At 49.9% G+C, this 19006-nt stretch overlaps 8 protein-coding genes across 8 annotated transcripts; 3 read left to right on the top strand and 5 right to left on the bottom strand.

The window, feature by feature from the left end:
- Nucleotides 1-30: 30 nt before the first annotated feature.
- COCCADRAFT_34156 (uncharacterized protein) lies at nucleotides 31-3369 on the bottom strand (the record flags this gene model as incomplete). The annotated part of the gene is made up of 3 exons (XM_007711026.1): nucleotides 31-1058; nucleotides 1108-3090; nucleotides 3138-3369. The coding sequence occupies 3 exons, from the start codon at nucleotides 3367-3369 to the stop codon at nucleotides 31-33; spliced, it is 3243 nt and encodes a 1080-aa protein (XP_007709216.1).
- Nucleotides 3370-4581: 1212 nt separating this feature from the next.
- On the bottom strand, nucleotides 4582-5241 carry COCCADRAFT_88039 (uncharacterized protein; the record flags this gene model as incomplete). Its single annotated transcript, XM_007711056.1, is given in 2 exon segments — nucleotides 4582-5085; nucleotides 5104-5241. Coding segments are annotated over 2 exon segments (642 nt in total), but the record flags the coding sequence as incomplete, so codon positions are not given.
- Nucleotides 5242-5758: 517 nt separating this feature from the next.
- On the bottom strand, nucleotides 5759-7478 carry COCCADRAFT_88013 (uncharacterized protein; the record flags this gene model as incomplete). The annotated part of the gene is made up of 5 exons (XM_007711055.1): nucleotides 5759-5923; nucleotides 5977-6508; nucleotides 6562-6976; nucleotides 7026-7231; nucleotides 7282-7478. 5 exons carry the CDS (start codon nucleotides 7476-7478, stop codon nucleotides 5759-5761), a joined length of 1515 nt encoding a protein of 504 aa, XP_007709245.1.
- A 506-nt stretch (nucleotides 7479-7984) lies between these two features.
- COCCADRAFT_34154 (glycoside hydrolase family 31 protein) lies at nucleotides 7985-10397 on the bottom strand (the record flags this gene model as incomplete). The annotated part of the gene is made up of 3 exons (XM_007711025.1): nucleotides 7985-9521; nucleotides 9568-10321; nucleotides 10382-10397. The coding sequence occupies 3 exons, from the start codon at nucleotides 10395-10397 to the stop codon at nucleotides 7985-7987; spliced, it is 2307 nt and encodes a 768-aa protein (XP_007709215.1).
- A 584-nt stretch (nucleotides 10398-10981) lies between these two features.
- On the top strand, nucleotides 10982-11212 carry COCCADRAFT_65942 (uncharacterized protein; the record flags this gene model as incomplete). The annotated part of the gene is made up of 1 exon (XM_007711054.1): nucleotides 10982-11212. A coding segment is annotated over one exon (231 nt), but the record flags the coding sequence as incomplete, so codon positions are not given.
- Nucleotides 11213-11583: 371 nt separating this feature from the next.
- Nucleotides 11584-12067, top strand: COCCADRAFT_88133 (uncharacterized protein; the record flags this gene model as incomplete). Its single annotated transcript, XM_007711053.1, has 2 exons — nucleotides 11584-11723; nucleotides 11782-12067. 2 exons carry the CDS (start codon nucleotides 11584-11586, stop codon nucleotides 12065-12067), a joined length of 426 nt encoding a protein of 141 aa, XP_007709243.1.
- Nucleotides 12068-13570: 1503 nt separating this feature from the next.
- On the top strand, nucleotides 13571-15584 carry COCCADRAFT_88126 (GMC oxidoreductase; the record flags this gene model as incomplete). The annotated part of the gene is made up of 4 exons (XM_007711052.1): nucleotides 13571-13679; nucleotides 13757-14271; nucleotides 14338-14689; nucleotides 14749-15584. 4 exons carry the CDS (start codon nucleotides 13571-13573, stop codon nucleotides 15582-15584), a joined length of 1812 nt encoding a protein of 603 aa, XP_007709242.1.
- Nucleotides 15585-15672: 88 nt separating this feature from the next.
- On the bottom strand, nucleotides 15673-17060 carry COCCADRAFT_88188 (uncharacterized protein; the record flags this gene model as incomplete). Its single annotated transcript, XM_007711051.1, has 7 exons — nucleotides 15673-15976; nucleotides 16026-16127; nucleotides 16182-16561; nucleotides 16624-16691; nucleotides 16746-16782; nucleotides 16843-16862; nucleotides 16916-17060. 7 exons carry the CDS (start codon nucleotides 17058-17060, stop codon nucleotides 15673-15675), a joined length of 1056 nt encoding a protein of 351 aa, XP_007709241.1.
- Between the last annotated feature and the right edge of the window lie 1946 nt (nucleotides 17061-19006).

Genomic DNA, 19006 nt, shown 5'->3' with positions numbered 1-19006 from the left:
AATGGGAAAATCCAAACACGGGTCCCGAGCTTACAGGTCTCGCATAATATCGTCAATGGTGACGGGTTTCCTGACTGCGTTCGAGAAACCTTCGTGAAACGATACCCATATCCTTCCCGCATCTCCCTGCATCTCCCCAAGGTCCTGCCGCCTCTTCGTCTCCTTCTTGCTCGCATCTGTCTCTTGTATTACTCTTCCGAAGAAGTCACGCTTGACAGCCTTCTTATTGACTGCAGCAATCTTTTCTTCGGTGGTCATCTCCTCCTTCTTTCCTGCCTCTGCGTCATCATCAAACTCGTCTTGACCTCCGCGGCGCTTGCGATTGGCCTGTTCACGGATCGCAGACTCCTTCCTCCATTCCTGCTCGAGAACACTGCGGACAGCGTAGCGTGCCTTTTCGTCTTTCTTGCTGGCGAGAGTCTCAAAGGTGGCTAGGACGTCGAGGGCGGGCTCCATACGCCAAATGAAGCCTCCACTCCTATGCGACACTTCTTCTGTTTCGATTCTGGATTTCTCAAAGCGAACTCCAGTTGCGACCATGGCTTCCACAGCCTTCTTTACCAACTCCTTCTCTGAAGCTTTGCGTACTGAGGCTGTGGCGAACGATTTTGATCCTGCAGCACCGGTGTTGACGAGAACAGGTTTGACATCTGGCGACAACATGCGTAAGACATAGGGTATCAGTTCCATGGCCATCTCTTCTGGACTTCGAAACATGCGAGTCAGGGATAAACTCAGAGTTGTTTGCAGCGCCATCAACTGAGCCCTACTGGCTTTGGTCTGCTCCATTGCAGCAAAACTTGCGCCAGGACCGGAAAATGGCGTTGGCTGCGCGTCCGGATCTGTTACGGGGTTCGTTGTTGACCGAATGGGCGAGGCAAATAGGTCGTGGAAAGCTAGTACAGAGTTGGAAAGGTAAGGTGCAAGTTCCCATTCCTGTGAGCCATGCACGGCTGCGTTGATTGTGTCGTGGAAATGCAACCATTCGTAAGCTGCGTTGGGTTTGCTGAGAAATGTATCGTCTTGGAAAGGCTTCTCAGGGTATGCAGTGAAGCAGTCTGTTCATCGTTAGCACACCCTAAGTATTCAGTATCTTAGCAAGCTCACCAGTCACAACACGGTCGCAATCGCCACTTGTATCGACCATCTCCCTAAGACGATCCATAGCGCGCCGTTTTGCCGCTTCAGCAACACCGATTACACCGCTTTTCGCTCTCGCTAATGCCGTTGCTGGGTCAGTAGTTTCAGCTTGTTTGGGAAAGCCAGCGCCTTCGCGAAAGACGCGGTCAACCACATCCTTCGCACCGCCTCGCCCCAAGCTGCGAGTAGCTCCTCCGCCATGCTTCAGGTCATTGATGAGATTGTCTTCTATCCATTTCCGCGAGAGATGTGGCGGGTCTTTGGATTTGTAACCATGGGTAGCTCGTAACCGCCCTGCTATCCATTCGCTGACTACCATGATGCCACGAATGTCACCCTCGCCTGTGCCACTACCTGTTCCGCCCTCTTTCTTTGTGCTCACTCCCCATGTAGCCTCACACAGCCGACGAACACCGTCAGAATCGCATTGAATGCCTTCCTTGGTGAAGATGTCCTGCATGCGCGAAACTACCATGTTGAGGCCAGGTTTGCGGATGTGCACAATCTCGGCCAGCGATGACTGTCGTAACGGCCGTAGCGAAGGGTGATAGAGATCGTTACAGATCAGTATAAGTGGCCGTAATAGTCGAAATTTGTCTCCCTTCTTCTTCTTTGTCCCGGTGTTTGACTGACCCTGCCCAAGTGCTTTTGAATTTTTCTCGTCCAGATTGATCAAGTCGATCAGGGCCTTGATAAAGCCACCCTCGCCCGAGCCGCCACTTCCCACTACACCATCTACCTCATCAACCACAACACACACCGGTTTACCGGCTTTACGAACTTTACCATCTGCTGTGCTTGTGTTGATACCGCGTACGTTCTCAGTTCCGACCATATCTCGAATACGGCCTTTGACAACGTTCCCACTGCGCTCATCGGATGCGTTAATCTCTTGAACCTCGTAGCCCGCTTGTCGAGCACAAACGTGTGCAAGGGTAGTTTTTCCAAGTCCAGGAGGGCCAGTCAATAGTAGAATCTTGCGGTGCCTTTGCTCATCCTCCTCGAAGCCATTCTTTGCTTTCTTCGGTTTTGCCTTGACAGATCCCGGAAAGACGATAGGATCCCAAGCCTTTAGCCAACGCAGTACTGATCGATGTGTTCTTTCATCTCCAACCAAATCTGTAAACTTTTTTGCCCTGTACTTCTCGGTCCACATGAGTGTACGGCTGCTCTTGCCACTTTTGCTGACGGGCTCTTCAACAGACTGTTGTGGTAACTCGAGGTTCTTCATTGAATTGCTCAGTACCTTCTCTTGATCCAGTGTCTTGGCCTCGTCCATCAATTGGTGAATGTTGAGTCCATAGTAGCTGGTCCTCGCTTTTCCCTGGACAGGCTCTGAGCGTGCGGCGATAATTTCTTCGTATGATTCGACTTGGCGCTTTGCCTTCTTCGGTATATATATTACTTTTCCAGCTGCATTGCGAGCCACCATACCGCGCATAGGTTGTGCTGAAGTAGGTTCGTGTGACGTATGTGGTCGCTTGACGGGCGATTGTGACTGCGACTTGAAGCTATAGTTGTCGAGCTCATCGACTGGTATCGATTCGGGGTCTGCCAATTCATCCTGGCTTGCTGGTGGTGTGTAATCGGCAAATCCTTCTGGGACTTCGGGTAGATCTTTGATGCTGCTCACTGCCCTCCTCTTCAGAGTGTGCTCCTGGAGCGCTGCAATATCCTCCTCATCGTCTGAGTCGTCGAGAAACCCGCCAATCTTGCGGGTGGTGTTATTATTTGGTACATCTTGCAACAGCTCGCGGGCATCTTCTGGGCGTTTTCTCTTCTTTGGCGACGGCGGTTGTGGCATTGATGAGCTGGGCGGGTATGCGATAGGGGATGATATGAGCGGCATGGCGAACGCTGGAGGTGAAGAGGGAAACGACGGGTCTCCAGTCAATGTGTCAGTAGGACAGCGCTTGATTGGCAAATGTTTGCGGCGCTTTGCGGGTGTTTCTGGGAGGGTTAGTACTGGTTGCAGTGCGTATTCACACCAACAGTACCAACTATTCCTTCACCCTCACTTCGAAACACGTCTGCAACTCTCCAAGCGCGGTGTTGTATGACGACTCCTGCGCGGGTCTTCTTATCAACGTCTTCAGCGATGCACTGCTGAATTGCGTCGATATCGTCGGAATACGAAGGGGTAGCAGGCGCGCCGTGGATAAATTCGATTTCTGAGTTGAGCAAGGCGGGATCGAACGAGGAGGGGATGCCTGGTGAATAACTGCTCATCGGTCCGCGTAGACAATGTCAATTCACTGTCTGGCGTGGGGAGGCATTCTAAAGCACTACCGACGCGTCGCGTGGATGCGCGTTTCGACGCTAACCGCTTATGGGCTCATCTCATGTTCGAGCCCCCGCCTATTGTACTTATGCATGCCCGCCGACATCAACATCAACGAGCAACATCGAGAATCGCCCTTGTCATTACTTGCTAGGCGGGATGATCAGTTTGGAGTTCAAGAAGAAGAAAAATCATTTTCAGATATTGTGAGTGCCGAGTCATGACGCATAGATGAACCATTCCTTCTCCCCCAGACTCGACTCTACATTCCAGTATTGGACAAAAGCATCATTTTCAGTCTGATATAACGGCACCCTTCTCTCATTCGCTAACAGGCACATTGATGCCCTTACGTCTGGCTTACCGTGGTAACCCAAAATCGTCCCACTATCCCCATATGGCCGCAACTGTCCGACACCCGCCGCACTAATAAGCGGTAAAAATGCGTTCGCAACCCCACCCCACAGCCCAGTTTCTTAGTCAAAATGTATGTCCCAAGACTGGTCGATAGCATATCAATCCCATAACTCAAACTCTTCTTGATTTATATTGCATGTAATTTGAAATACTCTTCATGCTCAATTGGTAGTTTAAAAGCTGAATGGCGCAGCGGAAGCGCGCCGGGCTCATAACCCGGAGGACGCACGATCGGTAAGCAATACCTACTCACCATGAGTCATTCGAATTCAATCACTAACAGTATCTAGAAACGTGCTTCAGCTACTCTATCTTCTTTTTTTGTGGACATCTTTTGCTTTTGGTGTCTTCTTGCTCTGTAGACTTTGTGTGAATAATGTTTCATTCGTGATGAGTAGAACAAAAACACTCCCTACAGGGTTGTATTCTTTACTCGCAAGTTTCGGTCACATTTTTTTCCTAAATAAACTTCTGCTATACTACACCTCGAATAAAGGTGGTGAAAACGCATCTTAAACCAATACCAAGTGAGCACTGGATGAATTGTTCATTCAAGGCTCTTAAGGAATAGAAGGAATCATAAAAACAACCAATGTTTTGTCTTGTTTAACAGGTCTCAAAGAATGTCGAATTTCGAGTGGTGCGAGCGAGCAATGAAGACTCAAAAGCCGAAGCAGTCCTTTAGTCTTGGGATTGGTGCCTGGCGAATCATACTTGCCAAAATGGCTCTTGAAAGATAGTTTTCACACCTCTGTGTCATCTACGATACCCAATGTTCCGAATTCACCCACTCGAAAAAGCACTGGGATCATGTGTACACTTTCGCCACCACATTGCCACATATCCTCTCGTCTCTTTCTCGTGAACCGAAACCATTCCCCTCTGTGATATCGCCTCCATGTGCACCTGAAAGACCCTCCATCTTCTTCTATGCAATTACTGAAATACCATCCATTGTAGAATTCGTAACGCAAAACTACTGTCTTCAGATTCGGAAAGACGTCCTTGTCGCTGAGGGTAGAACTCATTGTAGAGTAGGAGATAACCGACGTCACCAACTCCCTTGGTCTTATAGGGTAGTCCACTTTATCAGAAATCAACTTTTTGAGGTATCTGGAATCGATGTGCCAGGTGTTGAGTTGAAATGGGAGCAAAACTGCTTCCATGTAGATTTGGCGGCAAACGGTCATTAGCCCCAAGGTGGGTTGGTGTCTCATTTTTTGGTACGGAGCCATCGTGTTCTTGCTCTAAAATTCAAGCCGAACTCGGGAGTTAATGGAGAGTGGTATCCCATGTAGATTTGATGCAAATATATCTCCCGGGTATACATATATATGATAGCACCCAAAGACATACTCCCAGACCATTGAGCGCACCTCTGCCGGAAGCCGCAGCAAAGGCGAATTGTGCTGGTTGCGTTTCCAAATACGTCAATCTTGTTAGCGAGTTATACAGCTTCAGCATTTAGATAGGATTCTGAGCTTACAAAACTGCTTCGTGTGAGTGTTCTGGGATCTTCTTCTTCAGTAAGCTGCCAAGCCTAATCATTATAATTGTAAAGGTGTCATAGTGATTTTCCATTTGGAAATAGGGATACATTTTTTTTTTACTTTTGGGAGTTGTTTGCTCTGGATCGGCTTTACTTTCGTGTCCGAGAATGTAGACCTGAAGTGATGTGTCGGGTCTCAAGCAAGGCAGGTTCATATATGAGACAAGAACGTGATGCAATAACCTTCCTCCAATTTATCATGCGAACTCTGGTTCAAGGAACCGTTTTCTTTCGCTATCCAAGGATATGTGTAATCCTGTATAAGTTCGCTACCAAAGATGGGTTTGTGAGAGATGTAACTACGATACCGAAGCGAGCCTCTCCCACAGTGTCGCTTATCAGTCGGGGACCATTTCAACCGCAACATCCATCTAGTGTACAGCAGTGACCCTAGAGCCAGCCAAGTGCTTCTTCGCGCTTGCAATGCGCTCCAATTCGATTTGCTTCTGCTTATCGTCCAAGCCACCAGCCAGCGTACCCATGTCCTCGTCGCCAAAGAGCAAGTCGATCTCCTCTAGCGTAAGCTGCTTAGTCTCCTGCAACATCAATTAGCAATCTGGTTTTATATCTCACTTTAATGCACACGTACCTTGAAGACGAACCAAATCGTGGGTAATGTAACGCAAATGTTAAAGGCCACGAAAATAAAGTAAAATCTGTAGGTGATATCATTCAAGCCAATGGGCGAGACCTGATTCCAGATTGTGCCCACGAGCCAGTTGCCAACTGCAGTCGAAAATGCCGAGCCACGTCCGCGTATACTCAGCGGCATGATTTCGGAAGCGTAAACCCAAGAGATGGGACCGAATGATACGCTGAAAATGCATGAGACGAGGAACAGGAAAAATATGCCGGCGCCAGATAGTGAGTCTCTCCGCGATCCGGTAGCTCCTTCGACTTGAGATCCGATGACGGCCTCGCAGATGAGCGCGATAGAGATACCGATAGTTCCAAATAGCAGAGGCTTCTTACGTCCAACTCGGTCGAGGATGAAGACGATGAAGAAAAGATTGCAAATGGGGCCGACGAGATTGTAGAATGCTGTGACAAGGAGGTTTTTATCGCCAGTGATGCCTAGATTTTTGTAAAGAATCGTGTTATAGTAGCCAATGACATTGATACTTGCGCCACTGTCAGTTTGGAGCAAATAGTAAGTTTTTGGAGAAGAACGTACCCAGTCATTTGCCCAAAGAATTGTACAAGAGTAGCATGCATCAATCTCGTGCGCCACGCAGGCACTGTAAACATGATTCTCCATCCCGGTGCGGAAATAGCCCGCTCCGCATCGCTGGTTATCTTGATTTCATTGAACTCAGCTTGGACCCAGTCATCGTTGGTTCCATCGTAGTGCAGCTTCCGAAGTACTCTCAGCGCTTCATCAGCACGATCTGTTTCGACAAGATATCTCGGGGACTCCGGGAAGAATAGTATGCCGGCAATGAGAATTATGCATGGGACGCATTGGAATGCAAGTGGGAAACGCCAAGAGAAGGAATTCGTAACCGGCACCTTCGAGGAGCCATATCCTACCCAGGTCGAGATGATAAACCCTACTCCAATCATCTGCTGGGTAACGCCAGTGATAAGACCTATTCAGTTTAGTTTTGGACAACTCAGCATTTTCTTGTTAGTACGGACCTCGTGTCTTCGGATGAGCGCATTCCGTTTGGTAAATGGGCACTGACATGGACAGCAGACCAACCGCCCATCCGGCCATGATTCTCCCAACCAATATCATGGCGAGGTTTTGTGCGGCGCATTGAAGGATTGCACCAACAAGATTGATGGAAGCGGCAATCATAATGGTCTTTCTCCGACCCACGCTGTCCATAGTAAACCCACCCCTGCCAATTGTCAATACAACTCGCCTCTTCAACAAAGGCTCCACCCTTACATCAACGAGCCGAAAAAGGCTCCACCCGAAAACGTAGCATTGACAGCACCTATAATCGGCGATGCTACATCTGTTCTGAAGAATTTTTGAAAGTTTTCGGATTGAATGACAATAGTCATCACTCCCGAATCGTATCCGAAGAGAAAACTACCCGTGCCAGCAAAAATGGCAAGGGCCAAATTGAAAAAGAGCCCCATTTTTTCGCTGGTCCTCGAATCAGTTTGAGAGAGAAGAAGGGATAACTCGATACCGCTGGTACCCCGCGGCTTTTAAGAAGCTGTTGGCCAAGGTACCAATTGCCCCGAGATGCAAAGTATCGATGCATGTTGGTCATCCCGCCATCCAGCCAGTATTAGACAGCAAGCATTCAGCCGGAAGACCGCTCCTAGTTTCCAACAATTTGCCCATCATAAGCTTCCAACGTGCGGCTTGGCGGGGGTGCGGGTTGCCGATCACTAAGAAACACAATCCGGGGGGAAGAGTGGAATGATGTTGGGGTGCAGTAGTGGGAGGGGCGGGGATTTATGTTGAATTTCCGCCAATAGGCAGCATGCATAATGAGAGCCTGGACGGCTCACACTCAAAAGATGCAGCAAACATGACTGCAGTTCTAATCCCTAAGGTTGGATCCCTATGTTGCATAATGAGTGTTATCCCGCGGAACTGCATGGCCCCCTCACAAACTAGCGCTATGCTGCCCTTACTATCCCAGTTTCGAGACTTTCCAATCCCCGCTCAGCACATCCATGCCTTTGACTTCACTATTGGCGTCGACCTCTAAGATACCCTTGTGCTCGCCCTTGGTATCCACCAACACTGCTTTATCACCTGATTTTACGCCGTAGAGCCTAACCTCGCCGCCAGAAGCGAGCCAGTCGTATCCGAAGCCGCCCTCGCCTTGAGTTTGTCCGAGCACCAACACAGTGCCTTCACGAACGAACAATGGCAATTGGAGAAAGCCGTATTTTGCCCTGACCCATCGGCCACCTTGTTCTTCTTTGCCATCCCAGAAGCTGAACCAGCGACCTAGCGGAAGATAGAACTCAGCGGTGCCATCCTCTTCGAAGACTGGAGCAGCCAGAATCTGGCTACCGACCATGAATTGGCGATCCAAGTACCAGGATGTGGGGTCATCTGGAAATTCCAGAGCCACCGCACGAACACTAGTCGGCCAACCGTTTGCGACGCTCTCCTCAGCCTGAGCATAGAGATAGGGCATCAGGCTGCGCTTGAGTTGCACCCAATGTCGCAGCACATCAGTACAACTATCGGGCTCTGTAGAAGAGTCGTCGACCAGCCATGGCACGCGGTACGAGCTTGAGCCGTGAAGTCGACTGTGAGAGTTGAGTAGGCCAAAAGCAACCCATCGCTTGTAGATCCAAGGAGGTGGCTTGCCCTCGAACCCTCCAATGTCGCTTGTCCAAAATGCGAATGATGCAAGTCCCAGACTCAGACCACCACGTACTGACTCGGATAACGCAGCAGGGGTAGACTCGCAGTCACCTCCCCAGTGAAGTGGGAATCGCTGGGAGCCAGCACATGCTGTGCGCGCAAAAAGGATGGCTTCGTGCTTTCCGTATCGCTTCTGGACTGCTTCATAGACTATCTTATTGTAGATGAAGGCGTAGTAGTTGTGCATGCGGTTCGGGTCCACAGTCTTGTCGTGCCACTGGACCTCCTTGGTGGGAATACGCTCGCCAAAGTCGGTCTTGATGGAGTCGACCCCGACCTCGAAAAGCTTCTCCATGCAGTCTCTGAACCAGTCGCACGCTTCAGGATTCGTGAAGTCGACAATACCCATACCCGTCTGCCAGAGATCCCACTGCCATATATCGCCGTTTGTTTTCTTGAGCAGATAGCCTTTGTCGGCTGCATATTGGAAAATGGGACTTGCTTGACCGATATATGGGTTTGTCCAGACGCTGACCTTGTTGATGAGTCCGTCTTTTTTCATGCGCGTGATTTGACCTGCGGGGTCGGAGAAGGACTCAGGGTCCCAAATGAAGTCGCACCAGTGAAAAGCACGGAGCCAAAAGCAGTCGAAATGGAAGACCTCGACGGGAATCTTGGATTCGGACATTTTCTCAACGAAATGGCGGACTGTCTTTTCATCATAAGAAGTTGTGAAAGAGGTGCTGAGCCACAGTCCATACGACCATGCAGGCACACGGGTTGATTTTCCAGTAAGGATGGAGTACTTTGTGAGCACTTCCTTTGGAGTAGGGCCATATATGAGATACCTTTAAGAGTCAATCGTTGTCATATCAGAGGACGTGGTAATCTTACCATTTCAATCGTTGTCCTTCCACTGTAGTCTGCAGTCTAGCACACCTTTCACTTCCAATTTCCAGGTCAATCTTATCGGGAGTATCAATGAAGACACCATAGCCTCTGGAACTCAGCCAGAACGACACGTTCTTGTAAGCTTGCTCACTCGATGTGCCGCCATCTTCATTCCAAACTTCAATGTTTTGGCCGACCTTGTTCCAGGCCCCAAAACGCTCACCAAGCCCATGAATTGTTTCACCAACGCCCAAGTCAGTCTGAGTGAACATGTAATGCTTGTGAGCACCCAGATCTCCAGCAGTCTTAGGTGTGCTCAAAGCTGGCGAGTAGGCAAGGCCTACACTGCGGTGGCCAAGTGCAGTCAATGATTTCGATCCATCAGTTGCGTGAAATTTGATATCAAAAGTGTGCTCATTGGAACTGACAGTGGCGCTCAACGCCCCTGAGGTGACCGTAGTACCTTTGTCCTTCTTGAAAATCTCACCCTTGCATTCGGGCTTTCCGTCCGGGAAGAGATCGAAATCCGGGCCAAGCCGCCTCGCACCGGCAAAGTGCGTGACTTCGAGGGAAATGACGCCATCGAACTGGGCTTCGACTTCCACGGATATCGTGCTCAGATTAAGGGTATCGCCACGAGAGAAGATCTTTTTACTCGGACAGAGCAGTGTGATTGCTTTGTTGTCTTCGCGAGGGGTAACTGTGTATACTTCCTCTGCATGCTGGACTGTGAAACGGTCATTGACCAGCCACATCCCTAGGTTGCATTAGCCAAAACTTAAATAAATCAATGCTGGCAGTTTGATATTATGCGTACCATCGCGGAACTTCATCTTCTCGGTCGATTTGTGGTTGTAGGCAATGTTCAGCCAGAAGTGTCAGCGCCACTGAACCTTGGCCGCTCTTTTCATCTCAAAATATCTCAAGATGAGCAGAGGTACCATCGTGACGCTCGGATGCGCGGTCCGGCCCGTGGAGTGTCGCTGCGAGCATGTGGACGGATGCTTCGGTGGCAGATAGTCCGCTACCCCTCACAACGCGGGGTAGTACGCCAAACACCCCATCAATGGACGCTTCGAAGTTGAGTTTTGCATGTACGAACCGAATTGAACCCTCTCATCTTCTTTAGTTGTATGGTGCGAAAATATTAGTGCCCAATTCAGTTAATCTTCGAGACCCACTTCGGAATCGGTGTGCGGGCTCCACCAACGGTCAAAAGGTCAAAAGGGGTACGGGGTATGCTCCGATGCCGACTACAAGACGTCGTACGCCGCCGACGCGGCTCTTTTTTTATTATCTTATCACTCGCGATGCTGGAGTACTGACATCAAGGGGGTAATAGGCTTTCCAGCCAGCGCCCGTTGTCGCCGTTGCCCAGCCCCGATGGCAAACTGGTTTTTCACCACCCCCTTATACTATGCAAGGGGTCGCTGCGACCCCGACGAGCAGGAACAGTCAACTGAATAATAACGACTTGGTAGTTGTAAAACGTCAGTACCCACTGATAAGTCTTGGAATATTGATTTTGGAGTGCGGCACAGTCTCGAAAATAGGCCAATTGTCAAGTGCCGCAGCTAGCTCCGTGGAAAAGAAGCAAGGAGAACAGGAAACAGTAATCGAGAGTCAGTATCAGCCGTTTGACTTGCCTCGAGCGAATCGTCCATTACGTGCCCCACTACCCGCCACGACGTACGAGGCAACAAGTGGTTCTGATCGCCAGGCAGGTGTGATGATTTGCCTCAAAGTTTCGGCGCAGGCACTGCGTGTTGAACCCCTTTTGGAATGTAGCCTGTGCATTGACGGTAAGCCGATCATGTGCTAATAGTTTTAAAAAAAACATAAACCGGCGTGTGATTCCGCCAGTAGCTTCGTCGTGGACAGGTCTAAAACCGCTATTACCCTCCGTCTTTTGCGATCATCTACAACCCGCATTACATTCCGACTCGGCCCATCTTAGCGATACTACTTGTTTTTTCCTCCTCGGCAGGCCTTGTTTCAAACCCCCGCGGCATCGCAAACATGACAATCACGGTGTTGGTGTTCTACACCCGTCGCCCCGAAGTAACACCGGAGGACTTCCAGTCACACATTGAACAAGTCCATCTGCCCATATATCAAGAAGTATTCAGCGAAAACAAACCACTATCGTTCACAATACGGTAAGGACTACTCCCCGAAAATGCTTGGAACAAGCGCTGATAAACGTTCACTCTTTAGCTACACTGAGCGGGTTAGCTCTGGAGCTGGAGATCGATTGGGAGCAGTAACCTCCATGACGGGACGAGCTGATCCTGAAGACCCTGTTGTCCTCATTGGAGAACCAAAGGAGTTAGGATGGGACGCGGTCAGCGAAATGACATTTCGAGACGAACTGCATATACAGCAATGTCTTTCCGTTATGAACGGAAGCGGCGGGGAGCGCATCAAGGAAGACGAGGACATGTTCGCTGTACTGGACAAAACTAAGGCGATAATCATGACAGAAAAGTCTATTTTGATGTAGGCAAAATGGATTGGACTCGGGCGGTGTTGGGCTGGTTGGGTGAACTGCAGATGTATGTTGCATAAAAGGAAGGCGGCGGCGTGCAACTGGAATTTTGTGCGGTGGCTCTTTTTTTCTTCTTCAATTTAGAGTACAATAATATCAGCGTTGCAATCTTTTGGTAGCCTTGTGACTTTACAAGTGCTGGCCGGTTAGTAAATAATTTGAATTCTATGTAGTATGGAAGTATAACGATGCTGTTCACAAGTCGTAGGAGATAATGGACATGGCACTCAATCAACCCCTTGCGTAAACAATCAGTTGAATTGAACTCGACACGGATTGTTTTGCCAATTCTCACAGTGACGTTGCATATCTGCATTTCACCTGACAAAGACGTTGCAACGGATACGGTGCCGGGTACCACAAAACACGGCCCGAAGCCCATCCTGCCAAGCCGAAGTCACGCGATTGTTCCCTCTGTGGAGAGGAGTGATAGACATTGCATGGACCACTGCCAAAGAACTCGAAACCCCATACCAATTGTCCACGACCCACACAAAAAGGCCACTGCTCAATTTCGCCTGACTTGACAAACGTCGGTACATGCGAGCACGAAAAAGCCACCACGTGTTATCAGCAAAGCTTGGTTCTAAGCAAAGACTCCAAACTACTCCAAATCGGCCTCTATAAATAAGCTAGATCTGAAAAGCACGACACAGGCTGACTACATACATACGCGCCGAATACAGCTAAGTCCCAGAGACCGTGAACCTGGTTCCAGGTGAGCACAGAAAGGGGGCAAGGGGGTGGGAGGGGACATGGGCGTTTTACGGCCGAATAACGCAATTCGACCCAAACTCTCCATCGTTCACGTTGAACAGACCGACATTCAGCAAGATATGCATCGTATTCTCGACATTGGGGCTCTTCTCGCTGTGGAGTTCCGTTTGCAAGGGAGCGTGTAATGAACCACGCTTGCAACCCATGCATTGCGGCACAGGGTCTGGACGGTCCCCTCCTCCGCAAGCGCGCTGGCGGGCGGGCGCTGGCGGGCTGGAACAAAAAAGCCACGAACGGAGTACGCGCCTAGATGGAGCTGCGAATGTTACGATGCGGCCATCTTTCATGCGCGCCGGAGACATGGGAACATGCAAGCCTCCAATATGCCGGTACCTGTATCTGTAAGTCTCCGTTTCTCTGTGATTGGTGTGGGCTCGTGGTCGGCCCTTCACAGGACGGCCCACGACTCAGCTGGTGAGCGGGACCCAGCCCCCAGGTCTATTCTATTCCCTCTCATTAGAGAACCTAAGTCCAAGGGCACAGCGGTGTGCGAAGGAATGGGAAGAATAGAAAATTCCCTTTTGCGCCTCATTTTTTTCTTTCAGAACATATCCACTATCCACTTGCTTTGACTTGCGATCGGCGCCCCAAAGGATATTTGAACGGGTAATTACTGTTTACTAGTACGACTAAGCACTTTTGATGAGTGCTCCAAGAACGTTCACGTTTAATCTGCCGAGCATGACACGCTGGGCTAGTCTTGCCGCGCTAAGCTTCGTCTCTATCACGAGTGTGCAAGCAGCGGCGATTCGTGAGGGCAAACCTGGAAGCGCTTCTTATGACTACGTGGGTACGGAAATCTTTCAATACTGTGTTCCACAGAAAATGTCTTTGGAGTGTTCCTGTGATCTGACTTGAGATGACCAGTCATTGGCGGTGGTACGACTGGGCTCGCCTTAGCCACACGACTCTCTGCCTTTGCGTCGGTCGCCGTCGTGGAAGCCGGCGGGTTCTACGAGCAAGACAATGGAAACCAATCCGTAGTGCCGTACTATGGCCTCATAATGCCTGTTCTCGGGACCGCAGAGAATTATCCCCGTCAGCCTCTTGTTGACTGGGACTTGGTAGCTGCCGCGCAGCCCTCGGCTGGTAACCGGCGCATTCACTATGCGCAGGGCAAGACGATGGGAGGAAGTTCGGCACTGAACACGATGTCTTACCACCGAGGAACCGTCGGCGCTTACCAGCGCTGGGCTGATCTAGTGGGAGACCAGAGCTATGTCTTTGACAAGATCCTTCCGTTTTTCAAGAAGAGTAGCACGCTCACTCCACCGAACTTGGAGAAGCGAAATGCGCCAAATGCTACGGTGCGATATGATGCTTCAGCGTTTGACAATTCGCTGCGTGGCCCGCTGCAGGTATCATGGGCGAACTGGGTCGACGTAAGTCTAAAGATCAACCAAATAGCTTGTGATACATGAACTGACTCCATACTTTGAAATCTGTAGCCTGCGCAAAGCTGGCTAGTACGTGCTTTACAGGATATTGGTATGAAACTCAGCATCAAAGGACTTAGCAGTGGAGCATTGGATGGAGGCGCGTGGGTACCTACGACAATCGATCCTAAGAATGCAACAAGAAGTACCTCGAAGAGTAGCTATCTCGATACGCTCGCTTCACCTTCATCAGGACCAGTCGTCTACTTGCGTTCTCAAGCCAACAAAGTCCTGTTTGATAACGGCAAAAAGGCAACTGGTGTAGCTGTAACCACAAACGGCACGAGTTATGTGCTTTCTGCAAAGAAGGAAGTTATCATTTCGGCAGGCGTGTTTCATTCACCACAGCTACTTATGCTATCCGGTAAACTACTTCAACATCTTTCTCGTCAAGAGATGCAGGCATGCTAACATTCAATACAGGTATTGGACCCGCAGATACTCTTGCTGAACACTCCATTCCAGTCGTTTCCGATCTTCCAGGCGTGGGCCAGAATCTCTGGGACCAGATCTTCCTCAATGTACTACGTGGTTTCAACGTCCCGAACACTGGCACATATCTCAGCACGCCCGCCCAAGTAGCCGTTGCATTACAGCAATACTACTCCAACGCTTCGGGTCCATACAGCTCCGCAGGAGGCTATCTCTCTTTTGAAAAACTTCCATCCAAATATCGTGGCAATTTCTCATCTCGCACGACCAAGTTGCTCGCAGATTTCCCCAAGGATTGGCCAGAGATCGAGTACATTGCTTCTGGTTTTCCCAGTGGCAGCCAAGACTACCCGACCATTGGTTCGATTAGTGCTACGTTGCTCACCCCTCTGTCAAGAGGAAACGTCACAATCAATAGCGCATCTATCTCCGATCCACCAGTCATCAACTTGGGCTGGTTGACTGACTCCGCAGACGGAGAAGTCCTCGTTGCGGCTTTCAAGCGCGTGCGTGAAGCCTGGAATAGCCGTGCCATTGCCAACTCTGTTGTTGGTCCAGAGATTGTACCTGGTGCAGCAGTATCTTCTGATGCGGATATCTTGAAGTTTATCAAAGAATCCGCACAGCCAATCTGGCACGCAAGTTCAACATGCGCAATGGGCAAGTCTGCGAAGGATGGCGCAGTTGTGGACTCCAAGGGCCAGGTGTTCGGCGTCAAGGGACTACGCGTTGTTGATAATTCGGTGGTTCCTTTCAGTATTCCAGGTCATCCACAAGGCACGTTGTACATGTTGGCCGAGAAGATCGCAAACGGGATGCGAAAGTAGAAAAAAATCCAAGTCCAGTGTACATAAGCGCACATAGGGTTTGTTCCAATCGAGCTACAGTGGTATAGACACTATTAATGATCCAAACTCACACTGCTGAAACTGCTGTAGACCGAGTGTTGCTTTGCGAAACAGGGGGCAAGGAACCTTCTTCGCATACGATTGTTCGAGCCATGGACGAGTCGCTTCCATGACTTTTCGAATCCAGAAAATTTACAACCGCGGCTGGTTTCTCTGGGGTATCCTGTAGTCCGATCCATTGGTGGTCCGGCATAGCATTGTTGTTATTCTTCGCAACAAGCTTGGCGCATCGAGCAGCCCATCGATTCTTGACAAATGTGTGCAGTGTAGGCAGGCATGTGCAAATGACACCCATCCATAGTTCAACAAGACTACCAAGGTCAGTATGTATACGTGAGGTGCTGCGAGTAGTAGACTGACATCCAGATGAAGTTTGTAACCATGGCCCAAGTCCCGTCTTTTGCAATCTTGCCCATGCCTCTAACCACAGCTTCGACTCTGATTAGGCTGACAACCAGAACACTGCGATGCAATCAGTCTAAAGCTTCATTGGATGACTTCAAATGGTCAACTCACAAAGAACCAGTCATTAGCAAGAGTGCTACACCAATCTTGCGTCGTTTGGGTAGGGTGAGATCTTTGATAATAAACAGTGGCAGAACCAGGAGTACGAAATCCGTCGCCGCATTGATACATGCGTTGGCCAAGAACAAGGCATCAAGGTCGACACAGGATCCGCTCGTGATGCTAAAGTCCCAGTATTTTTCTTTGGGCTGACACACCCAGGCGAAACCGAACGCGGCAAGGCTGCTATAAATGACACAGACAGCCAGGAGTGCGTAGATGACAATATGGAACCCTCTGGAAACGGAGAAGCGTAGGTAGAAGAGACATAGCGATAGTTTAATGCATAGAGTCGCAAGGTTGTAGAAGATCGGGCCGGCAATGTCACCAATCTGTGATTGCGGTAAGTAACTTGCTAGACAACAGTCACAGGGTGCGTGTAGCCAATGCCTACCTTCATCAATTGGTGAAACTGGTAGGGTGACACATCCCAGATATGCTTTCCTAAGCCGTTGGTTGTCTCTGAATCGCTTTAGCTATGATCAAGTTTTCGACAGTTGTACTTATGCGTCTTACGGTAACAAGTAGTGATTGAAAACCCGAGGGCTAGAATCTATGCCTCCTGTCAATTCCCAAGCGCGTAGAACAGTCATGTCCGAATGCCAATGCGTACCGTCGCTAGAGCAATTGCATCTGGTCACACTGTAAGCATTGTCCTCGATGATCCAGACGGGTGGATTGCTTACAATCATCATATCCTGTATTGCGCAATATGTAGAGTTTCGTGTACATTCGAATGCCGCACAGAGGCAATGCAACAACAGGCCCAAGAACGCTTGGGATGATGACGCGATAGGCGATGGACTCGCCAGCCGTGCTTGTTGAACTCATGCTCGCGGTATTTTGCGAGGGCAGGACATGGCAGACAAGCAGCGCGTCCGATGCATTTGAGCAGCTCGGGATATAGACCAAGGCTGCTCAAACGTTGGCGCCAAAGGGGCGTGGGCGCCACCAGAATCAGGTTCTCTAGCGATCAATCATATGCGTGTATAGAGTTCAGATCACAGACTGTATAAGGCTTAGTCTGCGGCTAGAGATACGGCTTGGAGAGATTTCCTATGGAATACTACCGATCACACCCGCCTCCCCGCCGTGAGGCGCATGGGCAGATGCGCTCCTTCAACGCCCATTGGGACAGACATGAGAGCCGGACCAAGCAGGCGAATGTCAGGTACCTCCGGTGGAGGATTTCTTCATGCGCACTATTATCGACATCGCACCTTGGCCGCCCGAAAGCGGAAACGGAACCCCTCATGAAGCTAACGGCTGGCTGAATTTAAGATGCCGGCGCAGGGGAGTTAAGACGAATCCGTGGTGGCGTGGCTAGCGGTACAGCAGCGAAGACATTGAGAATACGCGACGGTCCTGGTCCGAAGCGAAATGTTTGGCTGGAGGGCGCGGAGGACAAGTGAAGGATCAGGATGCCTGACCGCGTAGAGATCGTGCCCGAGTAAAAAGGTAAGGTGATGGCTACATGATTCATCATCGTATCTCCCACTCCCTGTATGTCTATGCGTCTAGACCGCAGCGTCGCGTCCCGCCGCGCCTCGTTGCCCTGACACCCTGTTAGAACGGCGACCTGACCACGTGTTGAATATGACGCACAGCCTCCCTTTGACCAGTACTGACTATGATCGATCACAGTTCAGCCAGTGTGAACCACAGGCAGTGGCACGATCGTCGTTCCACAGATCGCAGCAGCTGAACAGGAGGAGTGCTGAGGTCTGTCAAGAGACATTTCACGACTACCAGGTTGAATCCCGGATGGGCAGGCTATGTCCAGCCCCTGTTGAGCATCTCCTACGACCTACTTATTTGCTCACGTACATACTCCATACTTGGCAGCATCCTCGTTGACAACCTTTGTCGATGTAGGTTGCATAAGCAGCCACTACCGCCTCATCGTTCCCCGCTGGAGCACGAGCCTATGGTACCGTCACGCGAATCCGAAGATGGCGCACACGGACACGGTGCGGCGCGGGTGCTTAGGCAACGAAACGCAATCCCCAATCTCACCGGAGTCATTCCGCATGATGCACGTTGTCAGCGAACCATTGGGGGAAACGCTCTTTCAACAACATTATCAAAGTACCCATGTCTGTAGTTGAGACTTGAAGCCAAGTTACCCTACCTTCATCCCTACATTGGCCATCGATTTGAAATTCGAGGCGTGCCCCTACAATTGTAAATGTTCTCGACCAGTCGGCAAGCATCATCGTGGATTGTGCGTGTTCCGGCAACTCCGCGACGAGGATATCATCAGTGTCGAGTACTAAAATAAGCAATGGGATCTAGCCCATACTAATCTTCTATGTAGTCAAGAATGCTAAGCTCCCACAGGTTCATGCACATCAAGAGCATAAGATGGAAGACGTAGATAAAATGTGGTCGCGGTGCGATTTACCCGGCCGGTCTAACATCTAATCGCCAGCTGCATATCCTAGAGGGCAATACGAGGTCTCTAGATTAAGGGGCATAACAAACTTTCTCTACACACCCTTAAAACCAAAGACGTTCAATATCATGAGCCTGGTAGAAGATGCATGACAAACACACATACCCCGTCATGTTCCAGGATCTGGTTCGATATGCCGCTCGAGGCGGAATGATGATCAAACATTTTGCCCCCGGCCCAATCCGCCCCGGACTCGGTGAATTGTAACACCACGTCCTCGGCGCGTGCATATCCGTGCCTATAATTGCTCGCAGATGGATATGTATGATGTGCAGACAATCCCAGTATCATTGCATACTTCAGATATGATGAGCATATACAC

This window comes from Bipolaris zeicola, assembly GCF_000523435.1.
Source record: "Bipolaris zeicola 26-R-13 unplaced genomic scaffold scaffold_24, whole genome shotgun sequence".
Classification (NCBI taxonomy): domain Eukaryota; kingdom Fungi; phylum Ascomycota; class Dothideomycetes; order Pleosporales; family Pleosporaceae; genus Bipolaris; species Bipolaris zeicola.
The sequence above is the reverse complement of the archived record's forward strand: the minus strand, read 5'-3'. Positions and strand labels throughout refer to the sequence as shown.